The sequence below is a fragment of the Pimephales promelas genome, chromosome 1 (genome assembly GCF_988280905.1).
Source record: "Pimephales promelas chromosome 1, fPimPro1.hap1.1, whole genome shotgun sequence".
NCBI classification, from domain to species: Eukaryota; Metazoa; Chordata; class Actinopteri; order Cypriniformes; family Leuciscidae; genus Pimephales; species Pimephales promelas.
Genome location: NC_142769.1, coordinates 41,635,219 through 41,656,789, shown reverse-complemented (window position 1 = coordinate 41,656,789; position 21,571 = coordinate 41,635,219). Strand labels below are relative to the sequence as shown.

General features: G+C 36.5%; 1 protein-coding gene across 4 annotated transcripts in view; it reads right to left on the bottom strand.

The window, feature by feature from the left end:
* Positions 1-7,425: 7,425 nt before the first annotated feature.
* The window catches only part of arnt2 (aryl hydrocarbon receptor nuclear translocator 2), an 81,580-nt gene continuing 67,434 nt past the window's right edge, over positions 7,426-21,571 (bottom strand). For 2 of the 4 annotated variants that reach the window (XM_039670685.2, XM_039670521.2), the window contains 4 exons: positions 21,147-21,288; positions 16,074-16,242; positions 8,957-9,102; positions 7,426-7,666 (listed from right to left, as the gene is read on the bottom strand). In XM_039670685.2, the coding sequence (XP_039526619.1) occupies positions 7,568-7,666; positions 8,957-9,102; positions 16,074-16,242; positions 21,147-21,288 (556 nt within the window). In that variant the 3' untranslated portion in view covers positions 7,426-7,567. The remainder of the gene's footprint in view (positions 7,667-8,956; positions 9,103-16,073; positions 16,243-21,146; positions 21,289-21,571) is intronic. The other 2 variants (XM_039670780.2, XM_039670599.2) reach the window with 1 other exon arrangement.

The window sequence follows — 21,571 nt, the reverse complement described above, 5'->3', positions numbered from 1 at the left end:
CTTCAGACGAACAATTAGTTCATCCTTAATTTATACAGAAACTAAAAACAAGTTTCTTGTACGATCACATAAACCAACAAACGTACAGTGAGCAGAAAAACAACCAACCAAAATCAAAAAGTCAAAACGGCAATTTTCTTGTCTCAAGTTCCTAGAAAAAGGAATGGCTTTATTGTTTGGTACACCATCACGCCATATTCAAAGTAAAGAATTTTTTTTCAGGGGCCAGCTGCCCTCTCTTTGAATGATTTAAAGGTGGAGGAGGTTGTCAAAATATCTTCAACGTGTCCATCACAGATTTGCCTCGGGTCCTCCAGGTAATTGATGTCCTCTTAAGAGTTTTAGCTGTAAACAATGATGAAGCTCGAGAAAGTTTCGCCCAAGGGAGATTCTCACAGCTAATGATCACCGACACCACGGTTTCACTTTGGAAGGTAAAGCACGTCAACTTATATTCAAGAGGAACCAGAAACCATCTCACATTACACACATGGAGATTACGCCAACATAACTTAATTGAGATTCTGGGAATCTTATGGGAACCAAGATTGAGCTTGTTCTCCTCTAATGAAGTTAGGAGTTTCTGACATCTCAAAGCTATAGAGTCAAGGCACTGGATAACAAATTACACAATTAAATGTTGGATTTTTTAATGCTTTTATGATGGGGAAAAAAGTGTTGCTTTAGAATTTGGGCAAAGGAATGTATATTAGAATACAGCATACTAATAATATAACGCTTCATATATGTATAGTAGGAACCTATATGTTTAAAACGGAGCGAGTCTCTTTTGTAATATAGAAAAAAAGGGAAAAAAAAGAAAAAAGAATGTTCCTGGTTCCTGTACTTAACTGAACATACTCAAAACTGAGGACAAGTACTACACAGCAGGATGGCTTGTTATTTTAGGGGCCTCTGACATTTCTGAGAAATCAGAAAGAAAAGAAACATCACTGAACATATGTCATGTATCAGAACAGGCACAGCTGGTTTTTTGCTACAAATAAATATTAAGTAAAAAAAAAATGCTGCCTTTACTGAGAGACATATGTGCAGTATTTCTTAATTAAGTCTAAAAATGGGGGGAAAGCCTTTGAATGGTGACCTATCACTAGGCCTAGACTGAACTTGAGACATTTCCCCCCTTTTTCATGCTGTTTTGGAAAGAAAATATGTGGCATATAGATTTGGCATGCACAGGAACAAGAACTATCCCTTTCAAACTGTGTAATCCAAATGAATGGAAATTAATGCAGAAATCTTAAATTTAGGGCTAACAATTTAGGGCTAGAGTGTGTAAAATATATTAAACAGAGCTGAACGTACACACTCACAGTAGTTAGCCACCCTCAAGTTAGCCAGAATATGAAATAAATGAACACACAAAGGATGGACATAAATCTAAACCGCTTGGAATGGACAGATCTTTCTCTTTGACATCACAGTTTAGGACGGTCGCTAGTGAATGGTTTGGGGCTGTGTGTGTTCTTGTCATCCATTTGTCAGCATTTTCATGACATCAGTCTTCCACACTGTTCAGACAGCAGGAACATCCAGCATCCAGCAGAGCGAACCGACATACATAAATGGGAAAACTTATATCCCGGACACTCAAGAGTTGCAGAACCTGATTTCACCAAGTGCAACATGTTCCTAGATCAACATCCTTGTTGATCCTGGAACAACTTTACAATCAACCAATCAGATTTGAGGGACACATTTACGGTTTATATCAAGTTTAGGCTTACGATCACTTCCCTCAGATTTTAGGGATAACTTATGGGTATAGGGTTAGCTTTAGAGGGGTATACCAGACCGGATAGTTGTTCCAGGATCAACTAAATATGTTGATCCAGTGTGCGTATAACTTTGGCAAAGCTAAGGTGATGATAAAGTCAATGGAATGATATGTAACCATTTAATCGGACAAAGCAATCCTTATCATCGTCTTTTCCACTATATCTGGCCGTCATACAAAACAATTTAAAAGCGCACCTGAAAACAGCAGGGCAGAAGCCATGTGTTTATTTGACACTCTTAAAACGTATTAATGGTTTTATTGCAAAACTCATTTTGAATGAGCAAAACCTAACAGGGCCTAACCTGATCCTGTCAGATATGACAATGTGTTGCACGCAACATTAAATGAATTCGCTGGTAGCTTTCCAAAACAAAAACAGGGTTTGATTGCATAGCTGCAGGCCTGTAAGATGCATGGGGAATTCAACTTTTACTTTACAGTTATTCAGAACTGGAAAAAGAAAAAACTTTTTGTAGTTGAAATCTATATTATTCTAAATAAATGTATTCAATGAACTTTAGATTAAGTCTAAAAAGCTCTTGTGTCAAATTAACAGTGTTAAATGTGAATTGTTTCATTTATTTATGCATGTTTTAAATGGTCCAACATTGTGCTTTTTCTCAAATATGTGCTTGTTGTCTTAAGTTATTGACACAAACTAAACAGACGGTAACAAGTTACTAAACGTTCTCACTTGTTACCTGTAATTATGTATTAACTAACATGAGCAAAAAGTAAGGGAGCAATATATTTTTACGTAATCTTTGTCAGTGCAGTTGTTTAACATTGTTTATGTTAGTTCATAGTGCATCTAATGTTAACAGATATAAGTGTTGTAAAGTATTAAACAAACCAATTATTTCAAATTGAGTAACAAACTCATTCTGAAGTTAAACGTGACAATAAATCAATGAGTCGAATTAACACTAGCAAACAGCCAAACAATGTGATGCTATTTATGAGGGTGCATGCTGGGAAGACGGTAAATAAAGAAATAATATAGCCTATAGTATAGAAAAGCTGAAAATCACTTGACTTCTAGAAAAGTTTTTAGAACTTCAGAATATTAATAAAGCAATAATAAGGTTCCATTCGTGCATTAAATCAAGCACTAAATGTTGAAATAAACATTAAGATAAATGCTTTACTGCACTGTTACACTACGTGAACTCGCGTCAGAGACAAGTTTCAATCCCTTAGAAGCCTATGGAGAAGAGATCCAGCACTCCGATTTAATCAAAAATATCTTTGTGTTTTCTGAAGATGAACGAAAGTCTTACGGGGTTGGAACAACATGAGGGTTAGTAATTACTGATATAATTTTCATTTTGGGGTGTACTATCCCTTTAAAGTCACCATGAAACAGAATTTGCAAGTCTTTTCTTTTTTCATTCTAAGGGTTGTTTCAACCCAACTTTGGGGCAAATATGGACAAACCCAGTCACTCGATTACATTTTTAAATACAATTTTTAACCCAACATTTGGGTTTGTCCATATTTGACCCAAAATTGGGTTAAAAACAACCCAGCATATTTTAAAGTGCTATTGTAACATACACTCACCTAGAGGATTATTAGGAACGCCTGTTCAATTTCTCATTAATGCAATTATCCAATCAACCAATCACATGGCAGTTGCTTGAATGCATTGAAGGGTGTGGTCCTGGTCAAGACAATCTCCTGAACTACAGTTTTGAGCGTGGCAGACGGGCCGGTCTGAGTATTTCACAATCTGCTCAGTTACTGGGATTTTCACGCACAACCATTTCTAGGGTTTACAAAGAATGGTGTGAAAAGGGAAAAACATCCAGTATGCGGCAGTCCTGTGGGAGAAAATGCCTTGTTGATGCTAGAGGTCAGAGGAGAATGGGCCGACTGATTTAAGCTGATAGAAGAGCAACTTTGACTGAAATAACTACTCGTTACAACCAAGGTATTCAGCAAAGCATTTGTGAAGCCACAACACACACAACCTTGAGGAACAGCAGAAGACCCCACCGGGTACCACTCATCTCCATTACAAATAGGAAAAAGAGGCTACAATTTGCAAGAGCTCACCAAAATTGGACAGTTGAAGACTGGAAAAATGTTGTCGGATCTGATGAGTCTCGATTTCTGTTGAGACATTCAGATGGTAGAGTCAGAATTTGGTGTAAACAGAATGAGAACATGGATCCATCAGGCCTTGTTTACCACTGTGCAGGCTGGTGGTGGTGGTTTGGGCATCGTTTAAATGCCACGGCCTACCTGAGCATTGTTTTGGACCATGTCCATCCCTTTATGAACTCCATGTACCCATCCTCTGATGGCTACTTCCAGCTGGATAATGCACCATGTCACAAAGCTGGAATCATTTCAAATTGATTTCTTGAACATGACATTGAGTTCACTGTACTAAAATGGCCCCCACAGTCACCAGATCTCAACCCAATAGAGCATCTTTGGGATGTGGTGGAACGGGAGCTTCGTGTCCTGGATGTGCATCCCACGAATCTCCATCAACAGCAAGATGCTATCCTATCAATATGGGCCATTATTTCTAAAGAATGCTTTCAGCACCTTGTTGAATCAATGCCACGTAGAATTAAGGCAGTTCTGAAGGCGAAAGGGGGTCAAACACAGTATTAGGATGGTGTTCCTATTAATCCTTTAGGTGAGTGTATATCAAAGTGAAGTGGCTTCCTGAACCAGAACAAATGTTAGGTGAGGAGGCTTGATTTTTTTCATTGGGAATTGATTGGATGGTTGTGGTTTGCTATTGGTTGATCTCATGTGAGTGACAGTTTGTCCCGCCCTTGCACCAGTAAACACATCATCAGAGAATAGATGCCGCTGCAAGAGGTAGAGGGCGTTATTTTGATTAAAGATTACGAGGCACACACGTTAAAAACATAATGATGTGCATGGATAAATAATTTATAATAAATACTGCAATAGTCCATTTAAAAAGAATTCTCAATTTGATTTCATGGTGACTTTAGAAGATATACTTTCCTTTTTTTAAACCGAATCCAATTCGATAAAACTTTTCAAGCTGTTACAAAAGCGTTAAAACATGCAGGTACGACAGTGAATGCAGCCAGATTTCAGGCGGTTGACCTCTGCCGAACATCTCAGGTTTCCCTATTAAACTGATCTGAGGTGTCATCCGAGCATTCAGACAGTCTAATCAAAGAGCATCAAGATCCGCTGGAATGCTGAACATCTGAAAAGTATACTTCTGCATTAAACTGAGATGCACGCAATGAACGTGATTTGATGGAGCTGCTGTTTACGCTTCTAGCCAGTCAAGTCTTGTCATGCTTCTCCCAGAAGGAACTTAACATTAACATTTTTGACAGTGTACAGAAATGCAATTATACGACAAGCTGATGCGGCCTCTCACCACGCTCGCATGCACGTAGTAGAAAACCACCTGCTAAAAAAACAACAACGATTTGCTATCTCCAAGTCATGTCATATACAAGATAAGCGCAAATGAGCATTACCACATGGGTTACAAACCTCATTAATTCCACATAACTTATTTTTTTTTTCATTTTTCATGGTTTATTTACGTAATAATTACAAGTTTCCTCACTTTTATTTTAAGTTAAGTCAACTGATCACTTTTTACAGTGTAATAGTACATAAATAAAATTAAAATAACACTGCTTAGTTGTAATTGTGAATTGTTACTGTATGACTTATTTTTGCAACTCATTGAGCTGGGTTACGAGGCAACAGGTTGCATAACAAAAATACACGTCTCTCTGGCAGAATGATATGATACAATAGACAAAAATGTAAAATACAAACCAAAAGCACGTCCTTCGCACTGCATTCTGTTGAATCGGTGCTTCCTGTGTCTGTGAGGAAGAGAAAAAGCAAGAAAGAAATAGGAAATTGCTCCAAGTTAAATCAAAATCATTTAAATGTGATTGAAAGCAACAATAGCACATATAAATGTGTGCAAAAAACCCCAAAAAAACAATGAGATAAGAGTTTAGGAACTTGTGCAGATGAGGGCAGAGCAGCATTAAAGGCCTTCATTATTCTTCTGTGGAGTTATTTTTGTCATATTTAGCATCTGCTGGTGTTTATGAGTAATCCCTGTGGTCAAATCCCCTTCCTGTTCCCTGACCAACAACCAAAATAAGCAGGATAAGGAAGCATAAATGAACAGGCAGTCTCAATTTGTCCATTGATGTTTCTAGGAGCTGCAATAAATTTGCATGCATGCAGACCATTTAATAAACGGCACAAAACGCTGTTTAACATTTTAGCTGAAATGAGATTTTTGTATACCTAAATAAAGTCAACATGAAACCAACACACACAAAACCAATGCAGATTAGCATTAATGGAGAGAAATCATCATTTTCAGGATTGAATTTACACAATTTATGGCCTGTTAAAACAAACTGGCAAAATGAACATTTACTATGTTAATAAATGCGTGTATTGAGCAACCCAATGAATACAGCTCAGTCTATTAGATTGAAATGCACATAGTCGATGAGAATTTATTGTCACGAGCACAATTTCTTGTCATAAAGTTACACAAAAATAATGGAACACATTTGCACAATTTATACAATCCTAAACTCATTGTACAATGGACAGGCTAACTAAGTTCCAGAGTTAAATATGTACGCACATTGCACACAATGATATTAAACCTACACAAGTATATATAGCTATTATGTCAAATGAAACATGGTCCGACATAAAAATCACATTATTTACATTAAACATCCATTTGATTTTGCAAAAAGGTTTCGATTTCACGTCGACGTCTTTCCATCGTCAAGTCCAATAGTTGTGGCGTGATCGAGTTTCATCATGAAAACGAGGAGTCCACATTATTAGTCCAAAAGTTAATAGCAAGAATTGCAGCTGCCACAAAGATTACAATGAACATTGTTTATTTTTACGCTGCATTTGCTCATATGAGGCTGGTGTCGATTACTTCACAAAGTGACACTGTTGCAAGTGTTTTTGTTAGAAAAAAAAAAAAAAAAATCGAATTAAATCAAATACTGATTTTTTTTTCTTTATATCTGCCTACATTTATTGTTAGTTTAACTAGGTTATAGACATCACTACATAGACTACATTTTACACGGCAAGCGTAAAAATATCTCAGCGTTTTTCGTCAGCAAGATGCTGTTTGGCAATGAAAAATGAGGTGCAACACTTGAAGAGAAAAAGATGCTTCGCATCATGAAAATACTTCTGTACGATAAAAACGTCAAAAAAAGAGAAACTCTTCATTATATTTTTGTTGGATTCCTTTGTGTGTGAAAACAGTCCAGATATGAGGTTGCCGCATGAATCATCTAACGTTAGCATACAGTCATTTTGACACAAAATCCTGCGTCTTTTTCACATTTCACCCAACCCAGGCATTGAATTCACCTGCTTTCAATGTAAATTAGACTTACTAGTTATTGCGCTTTATTAACTAAAGTAAATTATAATCTTACACTGTTATCGCTTTCAAAAATTGGACTGTAAATGCAAATATATTTATTAAAAGGGTTGTTTACGTATATTTTCTATTGATAATGGCAGCAGTTAATCATCACACGATGATCAGATGATGAGGAACATCAAGAATGGGTTATATCTTGTGTTTTTAACTGTTTGTGTATGAATGATCAAGTCAAGAGACTGTGTAAGTGAATTGAGAAATGTGTTTCAGCAGCGTCATGTTCGTCACATGTGAGATAAAGGTACTGCAGTCTGAACCAAAACAAAACGAACAAACATACGAGTCTCCATTTACTCAGAAAACGGCGGGAACATGCCGAGGTCGGCAAAGTCTTCAATGTTGTAATTGGTTGATCCTTGAGTGGGGTCGCCCGGCATCGGCAGCATATCCTGTGGGACAGAAATACAGCGCTCTGTTGAATCAGACAGTTCAGTTACTGCTTTGCCAGTGAGTCAGTGTAACTGTAAAGGCTGGTTCACATCAGACGTCATTTGACGTCAATGATATTCATTGCACAAAGCATCAATAGCTGTTTCCGTCACTCTGTTTTTATTTGCATTTTTAAGTGTTGCATCAGAAATGGTGATGGAAATGACAAATTTCGGCTGAAAAATCCCTTAAAGGGGTGATGAACTGAGAAATCAAATTTTCAAAACTATTGAATATAGTATGCAAAACTGTTATGAACTCACAGCAGTGGGCATTTACTTCCAAGTCTTCAGTGCGAGATGCCCATAAAAACCGAGCGTTTTTGAGCTAGGCTCATAACTAGGGTAGAAAATAGCCAATTACTTATTCATTTTGATGTTTTTGAATGTGAAAAACCAAGCGAACGTCATAAGTTCACTTTTGACAACAATATAATAAAATTTAAAAAGCCAGTTCATGAACCCTTTAATTTGCAAAAATTTTTACGCTCACTTGAGAGGTGAAAAATGGGTAAATTCTGACACGGGGTTAAGTGAACATTAAACCCACTTTATCCGCTCGAACAACTTGATGGAAATGAACCTATTTCACTTTTTTTCTCCTTTTTTTGGCGAACTTGGAAAATATTTGCTTCACGTTTGTATGAAATTAATGCAGCATATTTGAATGAATGGAAATGGTATTCAAGAGCTACAAGTGAAAGAAAGATTTTCACCAAATTATATGATTTTAAAAGATTTCTTTTTTCTTTTTAGAGCTTCACAGACATGGCCATTATGAGTAATGATCAGTGTCGTTATCGTTAAATAAAATGAATAAACGAAATACAAGTAGTACAGATTAGCTTGGCAACTAACTAAAATAAAATAAGTTAAACTACTAATATTACAAAAAATTAAGATTAAATAGAAATATTAAAAACGAATAAAAAAAAGTAAATGATCACCACAAAACTATATATTTACACACACATTTTAAAATAAACAGGGAATGAATCAATCAATCAATGAAAGACTTAATTCAATAATTAATACATATGAATGAATGACAGTAAATAATGTTAGATAACAATGACAGAAATTTCATTTGAACCATTCCTTCAAATCTTTACTTCTATATTCTTTCGTTTGGTTAGCATACTCTGTTTACGATCACAGGCCTTCAAATGTTCTGTTGCCCACCAATGCAGCTCTACATGTGCTGAACACAGGTGTATTCTGATGTGTATGAATGTGAAGTCAAGCGCTCACCTGGAAGACCTCCGTCTGGCTGGACTGAGGATGAGGATGTGGGTCTCCACCCTGCTGGCTGTGGTGTTGACTCTGCCACTGGGACCAGACCTCAGACGGACGACCCTGGAACTGCCCTCCGCTCTGGCTGCTTTCACCTGACACATCTGGAGAAACCAACACATCTTGAGCTTACAGATCAACATATAATACATCTATAATGATTTTTCATGGTGTCCATTATTGGAATTCAAGTGAAATGTTTTATGGGAAAACAATTAACGATAACTATTTAAAAAAACAATTTGTTGATTGAAACAAAGCTGAAATAATATAAAAGAAAATAAATATTAGATGAAAAACTTCAACAAAATAAAAAAAAAACAATTATAAATACAATAAAAATAAAATGTGTTATAACTGTCAACTAAAACTATTAAAAAATCATTTGTTGATTGAAAAAAAAAAACCTGAAATAATATAAAATGTAAATCTTAGATGACAAACCTAACCTTTTTAAAAAAACTTACAAGACAATTATGAACTGAGTAAATTGAATAAAATGTCTTGTTATTAACAAAAACTATTAAAAATTAAGTGTTGATTGAAATAAAGCTGGAATAAAATAAAATGTAATTAGATGACTTACAAGAAAATTATAAACTGAATAAATTAAATTAAATGTCTTGTTATTAACAAAAACTATTAAAAATTAAGTGTTGATTGAAATAAAGCTGGAATAAAATAAAATGTAATTAGATGACTTACAAGAAAATTATAAACTGAGTAAATTAAATAAAATGTCTTGTTATTAACAAAAACTATTAAAAATTAAGTGCTGATTGAAATAAAGCTGGAATAAAATAAAATGTAATTAGATGACTTACAAGAAAATTATAAACTGAATAAATTAAATAAAATGTCTTGTTATTAACAAAAACTATTAAAAATTAAGTGTTGATTGAAATAAAGCTGGAATAAAATAAAATGTAATTAAATGACTTGCAAGAAAATTATTAACTGAATAAATTAAATAAAATGTCTTGTTATTAACAAAAACTATTAAAAATCATTTGTTGAACGAAATGAAGCTAAAATAGAAATATTCGATTTGATAAGTTAAATTATGTTAGTTAAAATTTATATTAGTTTAGTTACATTAGAAAAAAATATAAGAAAATTAAACTGAGTATAATAGAAAAGTGCTAAAATGACTAAAACTAAAAAAAAATAACGCTAAATAGAAAAAAAAACTAATAGAAATTACAAAAGCACAAAATTATTAAAACAAATAAGAATTAAAATGAAAACTGAAAATTCCAAAATAAAAGCTAATTAAAAACATTAATAAATGCTATATTAGAGTTTGGGTGAACTTGGCTCAAATCTCAACACTAAAAATTTGGACAACAGCCGCTGATAAGGTCTCCAAGTATATTGCGCAAAGCAATGTTCAGGACTCAGTTTGAACACTTTATCCCATTTCTCTATTTTTTATTTTTATTTTAAATGTTTTATATTTCCTGTGACTGTTTTTCTGTTGACTTATCGGTCCATTTTGTACCCCATTATAAAGAGACCGCGGGGTGGGTGGGAGGGATTGGTAGATAGGTTGTTGTTTGTTCTGTTTCTTTTTGGTGTGTTTATTGTCAAAATTTAAAATCTAATAAAATAAAATAAATAAATAAATTCTATATTAGTATATAAATAATTCAAAAATAACACTGGAAAAAACTTTTTGCGTTCTATAGAAAAAAAAAACATTCAGGTTGAATCAATGAAGGAAGAATGTTCTGATATACATCCTCCACCACTTCTCAACAAACTTCTTTATAATTTGCGGTATCAACTTTCACCTTTAACTCCAACACACGTCTACTTTTGCAGCATCTCAATCGAGCGTGCATGTAAAACACTTCAAGCGTGCGACCTCCATTTCGCTCAATTTGTCGCACAGGAGGGGAACCCATTTACTACAGGCAGACAGAATCATTTAAACGCATACATCTAGAGTCTCTTCACCCGCAGGGCCCGAGTCTTTGGTTAGGAAACGAGCAGAGTCGAGAAGACTAATGCGCGGTGGGCGCAGGCGGAGGTGACGGCGTGGGTGGGTGTTTTGCAAGATGGCACAGCGATGCCCTCGGGCTGTTTCTCATATTCTCCATGTTGATGAGGCAGTGATGTAAGGTCAAACTTCTCATTTCCCTACTGTGTTAGCGCTCGCGACACAGACGAGAGCGTCCCTTCTCTGGCTCGATTTCTGGCTGTCTTTCCCTCAAGGTTCGGTTGTTTGGCTCCACTGATGCGCCCCGTATATCTCTCTATCAATTTTCCCATTGGTCTCTCGTTGTCTGTGTCTCCCCTAGCCATCTTTCTCCGTCCCCATCAATCTGAAATCGGCGTGCGTCATGTTTTCCCTCGGTATACGTGGAGCTTAGATGCCGCTTACTCTCGGACCACTCCATCAAACGTGATTCTTAAAACTGAAACGGTGCAAAAAGCAAGCAAACACATTTCAAATAAAGGGCTTTGCTGTTAGTCCCAAGTGCTCTTCAAATCAAAATGATTGAAAGCACACATTCTCTCGCTTTCATCGCGATGAATGCAGCTCTTGGTTTTCACGTAAGCATTTAAAGACTGCAATTAAGTCACAATGTAGCATTATCACAGTATGAAACATTTGAATGAAGGCAGTATGATGGTTGTTTATGCGTTGCGTTAGTTACAAAAAAGAAGATTGTACAAACTATGAAGTACAAATCAAGCAGGAGCTGTTTTTTTTTTTGGTTTTTTTTTGTCTGTAAATAAAAGATTGATTTCATGTGAATGTTTTTACATGACTGGAGTTAGTACTTCTTGACAATTATATTATTCCTACTCTGCTGTCTGCTGATGTTCTTTTCTCTGATCTACTTGTATGTGACTGATTGGACACTTAAATACATTGATCACATGTCCTGGAACAAAGATCCTGGATCCTTCAGCAAACAATAGCAGTCAATTAACTTAAAATCTATAAAAAATAAAAAGAAACTGAATTTCTGAAACATGCAGTGGTTTGGTAGACACCTAATAAGTTCCTTATATAAAAATGTTAAAATTAATGAAATGCATGATCTTCAAACTGCTTCTCTGGCGGAGATGTGCTCCCCTGTCACTTCTCATTTCCATCAGAACTGAATATGAAATATGAAAATATATAAGTTCTTTGGAAAAGGTGCAAAGTACATCTTTCCTTTTTATGAATTCATCATAGAGAGAAAGTTAATAAGTCTGGGAAGGGAACAAGAACATATACTCAAATGGCAAATTTGGCAAAGGCAATGAAGATTTCACTTGTCTTACTTATCAACTAGGCAAATTTCAATTCTCATTGGTTAAAATTGTGCACATACCTTCACTAACTAAGGATTAAAATACAATAATGTGCTCAGTTTGCTGGAATTCAATGAACTAATTCCAAATAGGGAAAAAAAGACATTCCTGCAGTCTCGGCTTCCTTCCTCCTTTTTACGCGTTCAAGGGCTGTCCACGCGAGGAGGCGAAGATAAATGTTCCATTTTCTATAACGACACCATATTAAAAAAGAATTATCTGGACATGGCTTCATTTTCAAGCGGCTGGCAAAAAGTCTTCAGGGCTTGGAAAGCCATTTGGAGCCTAATACACTCGAAATTGAAGTGGGTTTTTAATGTCACCTCTTTAACATAAATTACTTATTAAATGGACACACTAATCACAGGTTCAAGGTAGAGAGTTCCCCTCAAGGGACACAACAATGGGGAAAAAAAAATGTCATCCTGTAAGCCTCCGTACGTACGCCCTGCTTCAAATTAAATTCGGTTCCTAGACCTGAATGTGGGGAAATTCGAGGCGGCTTTAAACGGATGTAATGCAATAACAACGATTCTACAGTTTCTCCCTTTAAGCCGTTCAGCATGTTCTGCCTTCGGTCGAATGTGGAATGTGAAAAGTTGCACAACTGTGGTGGTGGTGGATCTTTGCCCTTCGTGTCACGCTGGTCAAATTCCTTACTTAAAAGTGTCAGGATACAGAAACCAGATCTCTTGTAGCGTGAGTTAAAAGGTGCAGCACATGACAGATTAATTAAACACACTGCAGGGTGTTTAAAGCCCTGCACATTACAAAAGAAAGACACGCAAGAGCAAGTGAGTTTGACTGATGTAAGATAGAATAGGAGTGGACGATATGAATGCACAATTATATATATATATATATATATATATATATATACACAGAGAACAAGTATTTGATACACTGCTTATTTTGCAGGTGTTCCTACTTACAAAGCACGTAGAAGTCTGTAATTTTTATCACAGGTGAGTAATAAATACAATTTTCAACTGTGAGTGACGGAATCTAAAACAAAAATCCAGAAAATCACATTGTATGATTTTTAAGTAATTCATTTGTATTCTATTGCATGACATAAGTATTTGATACATCAGAAAAGCAGACCTTTGTCTTTGTTTGTATTTGGTACAGAAACCTTTGTTTGCAATTACAGAGATCATACGTTTCCTGAAGTTCTTGACCAGGTTTGCACACACTGCAGCAGGGATTTTGGCCCACTCCTCCATACAGATCTTCTCTAGATCCTTCAGGTTTCGGGCTGTCGCTGAGAAACACTGCCTCCAAAGATTTTCTATTGGGTTCAGGTCTGGAGACTGGCTAGGCCACTCCAGGACCTTGAGATGGTTCTTTCGGAGCCACTCCTTAGTTGTCCTGGCTGTGTGCTTCGGGTCGTTGTCATGCTGGATGATCCAGCCACAACCCATCTTCAATACTTTTACTGAAGAAGGAAAGGAGGTTGTTGGCCAAGATCTCGTGATACATGGCCCCAACCATACTCCCCTCAATACGGTGCAGTCGTCCTGTCCCCTTTGCAGAAAAGCATCCCCAAAGAATGATGTTTCCTCCTCCATGCTTCACGATTGGGATGGTGTTCATGGGATGGTACTCATCCTTCTTCTTCCTCCAAACACAGTGAGTTTAGACCAAAAAGCTCTATTTTTGTCTAATCAGACCACATGACCTTCCTCCCATTCCTCCACTGGATCATCCAGATGGTCATTGGCAAACTTCAGACGGGCCTGGACATGCGCTGGCTTGAGCAGGGGGACCTTGTGTGCAATTTTAAATCTTTTTAATCCTTGACGGTATAGTGTGTTACTAACGGTTTTCTTTGAGACTGTGGTCCCAGCTCTCTTCAGGTCATTGACCAGGTCCTGCCGTGTAGTTCTGGGTTGATTCCTCACCTTCCTCATGATCATTGATACTCCAGAAGGTGAGATCTACCATGGAGCCCTAGACCGATGGAAATTGACCATCATCTTGAACTTCTTCCATTTCCTAGCGATTGCGCCATCTGTTGTTGCATTCTCACCAAGCTGCTTGCCTATTGTCCTGTAGCCCATCCCAGCCATCCCAACTTATGTCATGCAATAAAATGCAAATAAATTGATTAAAAATCATACAATGTGATTTTTGTTTTAGATTCCGTCACTCACAGTTGAAGAGCACCTAAAAATTACAGACTTCTACATAGTTTGTAAGTGGGAAAACCTGCAAAATCGGCAGTGTATCAAATGCTTATTCTCCCCACTGTATATCATGGAGAAGTAACCAGCCCCCAAGTGCGTCTACTTCATCGAATCTGGCCTCCTTTAAAAAAAAAAAAGGTTTGGACATCCCAGCTCTATTTCACTTTTTGTGACATCTTTCTTTATGTACGTTTTGATTACATAAACTTATTTGAAATGCGATTTTCCAAACTTATTGAATAAGTTATGGATGTTGTGTAACAGTCATGATTAAAAGTAGCTGTTCTATTGAGAAGTGATTTAAAAGGAACTAAGAACAAACATCTAATTGCCTGCTGTCCAACAATTGTGATCACTCGAACCACAGAAATCTGTTTTTTTAAACGGTCTATAATAGAGATTAAGCGGCCAATCCAGAGAAACCAAAACAACAAAACTGTTAGTCTCACAGTGGATGCCATACAATTCTCACATTGTCTGCTGTTAAAGACAAAGACTGTTTTGTTGAAGACAAATGTCTGTTTCAGTCATTGTGTGTTATAGTCTGTTTTATACGGATCTATAAATCGCTGTACATGTAAAAGACGGTTCATACAGGCATCTGAAAGGGCCCATGGGAGAATTTGGTTTCCCAGAGGTGTAGTGATGTCACCTCCATATGAATGCCTGTTAATCTAAGACTGACGTCAGTCTGGAACAGATCATGGTTTGAAGCGCACCAGGAATCTTCTGTCAATCATGCGGTGAGATCATTCAACCGTTTCAGGTAAAAACAGAGGGTTGTCACAATGTCAAAATAATACTTTAAATGATGATCAATAGAAATTATTACAATACAAAACAAACGAATGCACTCAAATTCAGTATTTTGAGACAAATCCAATTGAAGCCAACAAAAATGTTTACATAATTAACTTACTAACTAAAACTAACATTTGAATCAAGACATTGACACGTGACAAGTTCAAATTTACTTGATCACATTGATCAATAAATGATTCAATGAATTTTACAAAGTCTTATTTTGTTTTTAGGATCTACTAGAATAAGTTTTAATGCTTTAAATGTTCAAAAAATACCTTATTATTCACATATTGTTGCAGTACCTTTCTCCCCAGTCTGTCAGTAACGCTCTGTTTAGCTCCTCCTTTCGAAAAGTGCAATATGCTCTGATTGGTCAGCAAGACCACTGTGTTGCAATTGGTCAACTGCTTCCAGCATGCAGAAATGTCACTCCCCTTACCGTTCAACACACTAACGCAACTCAACCAGGCCTTACCCCTTTTTTACATGAAACTTGAGCAGGAATTATTTAAATAAGGAATAATGTGATGAACATTCCCACCAAAAAACTCAATACCACAATGGAGTCGTTTGAGGGAGTTCAGAAACAGTGCTTACTGATATAAAGAATACCTCCCTTTGGAGTGACTTTCTTACTCTTAACTTTGCAGACGTTTTCATGCTTCTTGAATGCTAATAGAACCTCTTTAATATACAGCAATGTTAGCGTAATAAACACCACCAATGCACCAAAATGTAGCAATTTATTTTCATAATTGAACAGATCTTACCAAAAGCAGCGCTGCGATTGGCCAGGTTGGAGTAGGCATTTCCAGAGGGCGAGGAGGTGGCGGGGCTGGAGAGAGGGCTGTATGAGGACGGGTCGGCCTGATAGCTGTGGCTGGAGCCAATGCCGAATGGTGAGGATTGAGCCTTATTGGACTGAGCTTGAATCTGCTGCTGTGGCGGATTGACAGGAGACGTGATGATAATGATGTTAATATACAGTGGAAAATCATATACACTACAGTTCAAAAGTTGGGGTTAGCATGTTTTTTTTTTTTTTTGGAAAGAAATGATTACTTTTATTCAGGAAGTATGCATTAAACTGATCAAAAGTGACAGTTAAGACATTTATGAGGCCCTACAGGTCAACTGAATCAAAAGTGGACGACGCTGGATACAGGTCTAAAATGTTTTGAGTTTGTCCACTTTTGACCACTTCCAGAGGTAGTCGAAAACACATTCGACTGGATTGCTTTCGCCCAACTTTGTCTAGTGAACACCCAAGATTGGTTTAAAGATGAAAAACGTACCAAGCACAATGTTCTCTCACCATTTCTTATTTCTAACACGCACTCACAGCTTTCGGGATGGTCTTGAGTCTATCAGAGCAGAAACGAAAGCTGATGCTCATCGTATGTTTTCCCATTCAATGTCAACCTGGTGCGTTCATATCAGAGGTGGGGGACTCGAGTCACATGACTTGACTCGAGTCTGACTCGAGTCACAATTTTCAGGACTTGTGACTTGCTTGATTAAAGTACAAAAATGACTTGACTTGACTTTGACTTGAGAACAAGTTACTTGAGACTTGACTTGACTTGAAGTGGAAGACTCGAAAATGACTTGAACATATAATAAACAAACAGCAATACAGTTAATTAAAATATATATATATTGTGACATCAGCATCACTATATCGGCATCTGTGCCTTTAACGCTGCTCAATTTAAACCGCGCCAAACGGAAGTTCCGGGAGTCTCACGCATATTGATAGCGTCTCCCTGATGCCCGCAAATGAGTTAAAATCTCCCGGAATCTAGAGCGAGATACTGCGCGTATAACATACATAGCGTGCGGCGTGTGCACGGCAGAGATATGGGAAGCCAAACAAACCAAAAGTGGGACGAGACAGCGGGGCTTTACAGAGCTCGTGCCGCGCAGACATGTCATCTGCACGGTTCAATGATCCGAGCCGCGCAGCCGATTCGTCAGCGCAGCGCGGACCAATTTAAAGCAACGCAAACCATATGCTACATACTACATGCAAATAAATGTACAATAAAGAAACCCCTCCTTCCTTACAAAGAATTGTTCTCTACTGAAGTTTAGGAGTTAATTATGGAGAATTCCATAATTAAAACAATCATTTGTTAATATTTATGTAAATTTAATATATAATATACATAATATTATTTAATATGTAATATTAAATATAAAATATGTTAATATAACATATTACCATTTTTATTTTATATTTATTTTAAACATATTTTAACATATTAACATATTTTATATTTATTAACATATTTTATATCCCCCCCTCCCTAACATTACATTCATTGAGATATACCTCCCTGAAATGAATTCTTGTAGGTTGGGATGTCTGTATATGCAGCATAGATATACACGGCTGTGCAGCTGCAAATGCGTTTTACATATAGGTTTCAGTAAATCGAGGAAAAGGAGTTTCCGAAGACATTTGTTGGCTATGATAAGAAAAACTACTAAATAAAAAAAAAAATGCATTTTATATTCTCATACATTTCATACATTTTAGATTTTATATTTTACATTTATATAAGATATAAGATATTACATTTTAGATTTCATACATTTTAGACCGTTTCAATTAATTTGAATTAGACAGATTGGATTATACATCTTAGAATCGATACATCTATAGACTCTGAACGTTTTGTGTAAACAACACAATTTTATTTTATTTTCAGATATTAATGTAGCACAGATATGCATATGATTAATATAGCAAATGTTTATTAAATAAGATACATAATATATGTATAAAAGTTCATCTTTTCTGTGCAAAAATAAATATGTATCGAAAAAATTTACCTCTATTTATTTTAGTAGTGTGACTTGACTTTACTTGAAACTTATCAGGACTTGACTTGACTTGCTTAGGGTGAACCCTTGACTTGACTTGACTTGCTTGATTTATCTGAACTGCGACTTGAGACTTGACTCGAGACTTGATGGTTAAGACTTGAGACTTGCTTGGACTTGACCATGTGTGACTTGTCCCCACCTCTGGTTCATATATAATTTGTGTGAGCTGTTTTGTCTAATAGACTGAAAGATCTGGAAAAGCCCATATATTTTTACCAGTTCATAGACCCTCCCCTCGAGAAGTGGTTGAAAGTGGACAAAATAGACAGATTAAAACACCAGATGTAAACGGTAATGTGTCTCCCTCGTCTACTTGTGATCTGATCAAACAAAATGCATCTTAATACCAGGTGTAAACGGAGCCAAAATGTTACAAAACATTTTTATGTAAAACAAATGTTATTTTTGACGAGCAGGACGAGGCCGAGGGCCTTGAGAGAACGGTGCGAGGCCGGTGGCGTGATTAATGATTAGCGACACCTGCCCGACGCAGCGGTCTCACATCTCTAATAGGGTTGCCGCGGTGAGGAAAATTTCCCACCGGTTAATCGACGTGTGACAACACCGGTAATCCCGGTGTCACCGAGGGCAGGGCGGGGGGGTTAAATAGCTTTTAAATGCGTGCGCGTTATACTTTCACTTTCGAAATAAGCGTCAATTGCTTGAATGGACAAAAAAAACAACTCGCTGATAATAAAACTTTTATTTATAGACTTTTATTAGCATAACGAACGAATAAAAATAACCCCATGCATAGGCTGAAAAAAGTGAAAATCGGCAAAATGTGGGCCCAAACAAATAAGAACCATAAAACGTTTATTAACGAATAAGAAAATAAAATAGGCCTAAATAAATTACACAAAGTTTAAATGAGATAAAACCAATTAAAAAGAGACGAATATAAAATAAAAACTTCAAAACGGACCTTAGCCTACATAAATGACATACTTTCACTTTCGAAATAAGCGTCAATTGCAATTCAGCGTCAATTGCTGGAATGGACAAAAAAAAAAAAAAAAAAAAAAAAAACAACTCGCTGACAATAAACTTTTATTTAGACAGCACTTTTATTAGAATAATAAACGAATAAAATACAGACAGAACTTTTATTAGCATAACGAACGAATAAAAATAACCCCATGCATAGGCTGAAAAAAGTGAAAATCGGCAAACTGTGGGCCCAAAAAAAATAAAACGTTTATTAACGAATAAGAAAACAAAATAGGCCTAAATAAATTAAACAAAGTTTAAATAAGATAAAACCAAATAAAAAAAGAAGACGAATATAAAATAAAAACTTTAAAAAGGACCTTAGCCTACATAAATGACAGCACTCTAAAAAAAGTAAAACACTATAAATTGGCATTTATTAACATTAATATATATTGGCCAAAATATTGCCAAACAGGCGCTTTTGCATTGCGTTTTGACACCAAATCTTCCGCCATTACCTTGCTTTTCTGTAATTTGACTCGTTCTTGTCTCCACACGTGCTAAATGGAATCCTGATGCTTGCTGATCTGTGACGTGACGGCACGCGTTGCGCAGTTCATTGTTAATTATAATGCTCTCTTCAGAACTAAATAATTGAAAATTATTATTTTTAATTAATTCAAATAAATATTTTAGCAAAAACGAATACTTTAAAAAAAAAAGTCAAGACATCGCGGTGTCACGGTGGGAAAGTGATGTCACCGGTGATGGGGCTTAAAACCGGTAACACCGTCAACACCGTCTATCGCGGCAAGCCTAATCTCTAATGGAGGAGCGGAGGCATAAAAGGAGGAACGATGATCGTGAGAGGACAGGCCTGGATTTTATGCTGTGTTTTATGTGCGGCAGCAGTCGTCAGTGACGGACTGCAGTCTTTACTTTCATTTTGTCTTTGTTATTATTAAAAAAGTATTTCAATGTTCGCCGGTTCCCGCCACCTCCTTCCCATAACAACTAACCTTGCTACATGGTTCTTTTGAACTTTCATCACAAACTCGGTTAGGACAGTTGTTTGAAAGTGTTTTAAGAACAAATAGGACCTCAACACTTTCCATTTCATGTCAAACTCAAGACAGCCATAAATCAGATCTTACAATCAAACTAAAAGTCTTAACTCGGCTGGGCAGAAGGGAAACCACTGCAATCACACAATGACAGCTGCAGACAACAAGCTTTACTTTTAATCAATGGAGAACCGCAGAGCTACTCTTGGACCAGCATTTCTCTGTTCTTCTGCAATAACAAAGCACTTAATATTGGGATTGATTGTACATATGTTATTATTTAAAAAATTACAAATATGACACTAAAATGATATGCATGCAATTTATTCCTTACTAGAGAGACACCAGATGAGAGACCATAAAGCATACACAAATCATCAGAGATGATTAAAAACGCACATTAATCAACAACGCAAGGCTCTACATAACCCCTGGTAACCTTCTCTAATGGCAGGACTCGAGATTAATTATGGCCTAAAAGACTGTTTAAGAGTTCTAATTTTGTCCCCCCTCTAATTGATTCATATTACTTTAGTTGCACTTAATGTTTGCAGTTCTACAGCTATCCAGTTTGAAAATAAAAACAATCTTTTTTTTTTGTATATTTGATAAAATAATAAATATTTTTTTAGTTGCATATTTGTACGCAACTAAATATATAATATATAGTAAAATATATAATTATACATATTTGTCTTACTTTAGATACATACATACATACATGCATATTATTTTTGGTAAGGCAAGTATTAAAGTATTTTTTTTACAACTGCTTTCCCCTGAATTTTCTTTTTCAGCCACTGCTCCACATCCAAACGTGGATCTGGTTTCAATTCTCCCATCACAATGCTAAAGAGGAATGTTCCATTGCTTGAATTAATCTGATGGAGAATACAGTGCCAGTGGCCAGCTGACAGCGCAGGCATGCAAAGGCAGCGATGGGTTCATTCTCACCTGGCCGGAGAAGGGCGGTCGGCTTCCTGTCCAGGACACCTGGCTGGCGTTGATCTGCCGGGATATCTGGGTTAGGTTCTGTCCGGCTGAACCAGCTGTGGACTGGATGTCATTGACACCTGGGACGTGGATCACAGATGAGCTGAAAGACACACACGCACCACATTATAACATTCCTCTTGATTCTCTGTCAAACATCTGGCACAGCAGGCACAGATTTTTGCCAGAATTAAGCATTCAACTCTTAAAAAATGCTTCAGAACCCTTTTACACCAGGCCCTGTGACAATTTACCATTTATGATGATCATGAGAGCAACATTCACTGCATCCAAAGAAAGAATTTTAGGCAAAAATTCATGATGATGTGTCTTGATAATGACAAGAAAAATAAACTATATATTCTTCAAAAGCACAACACAACATA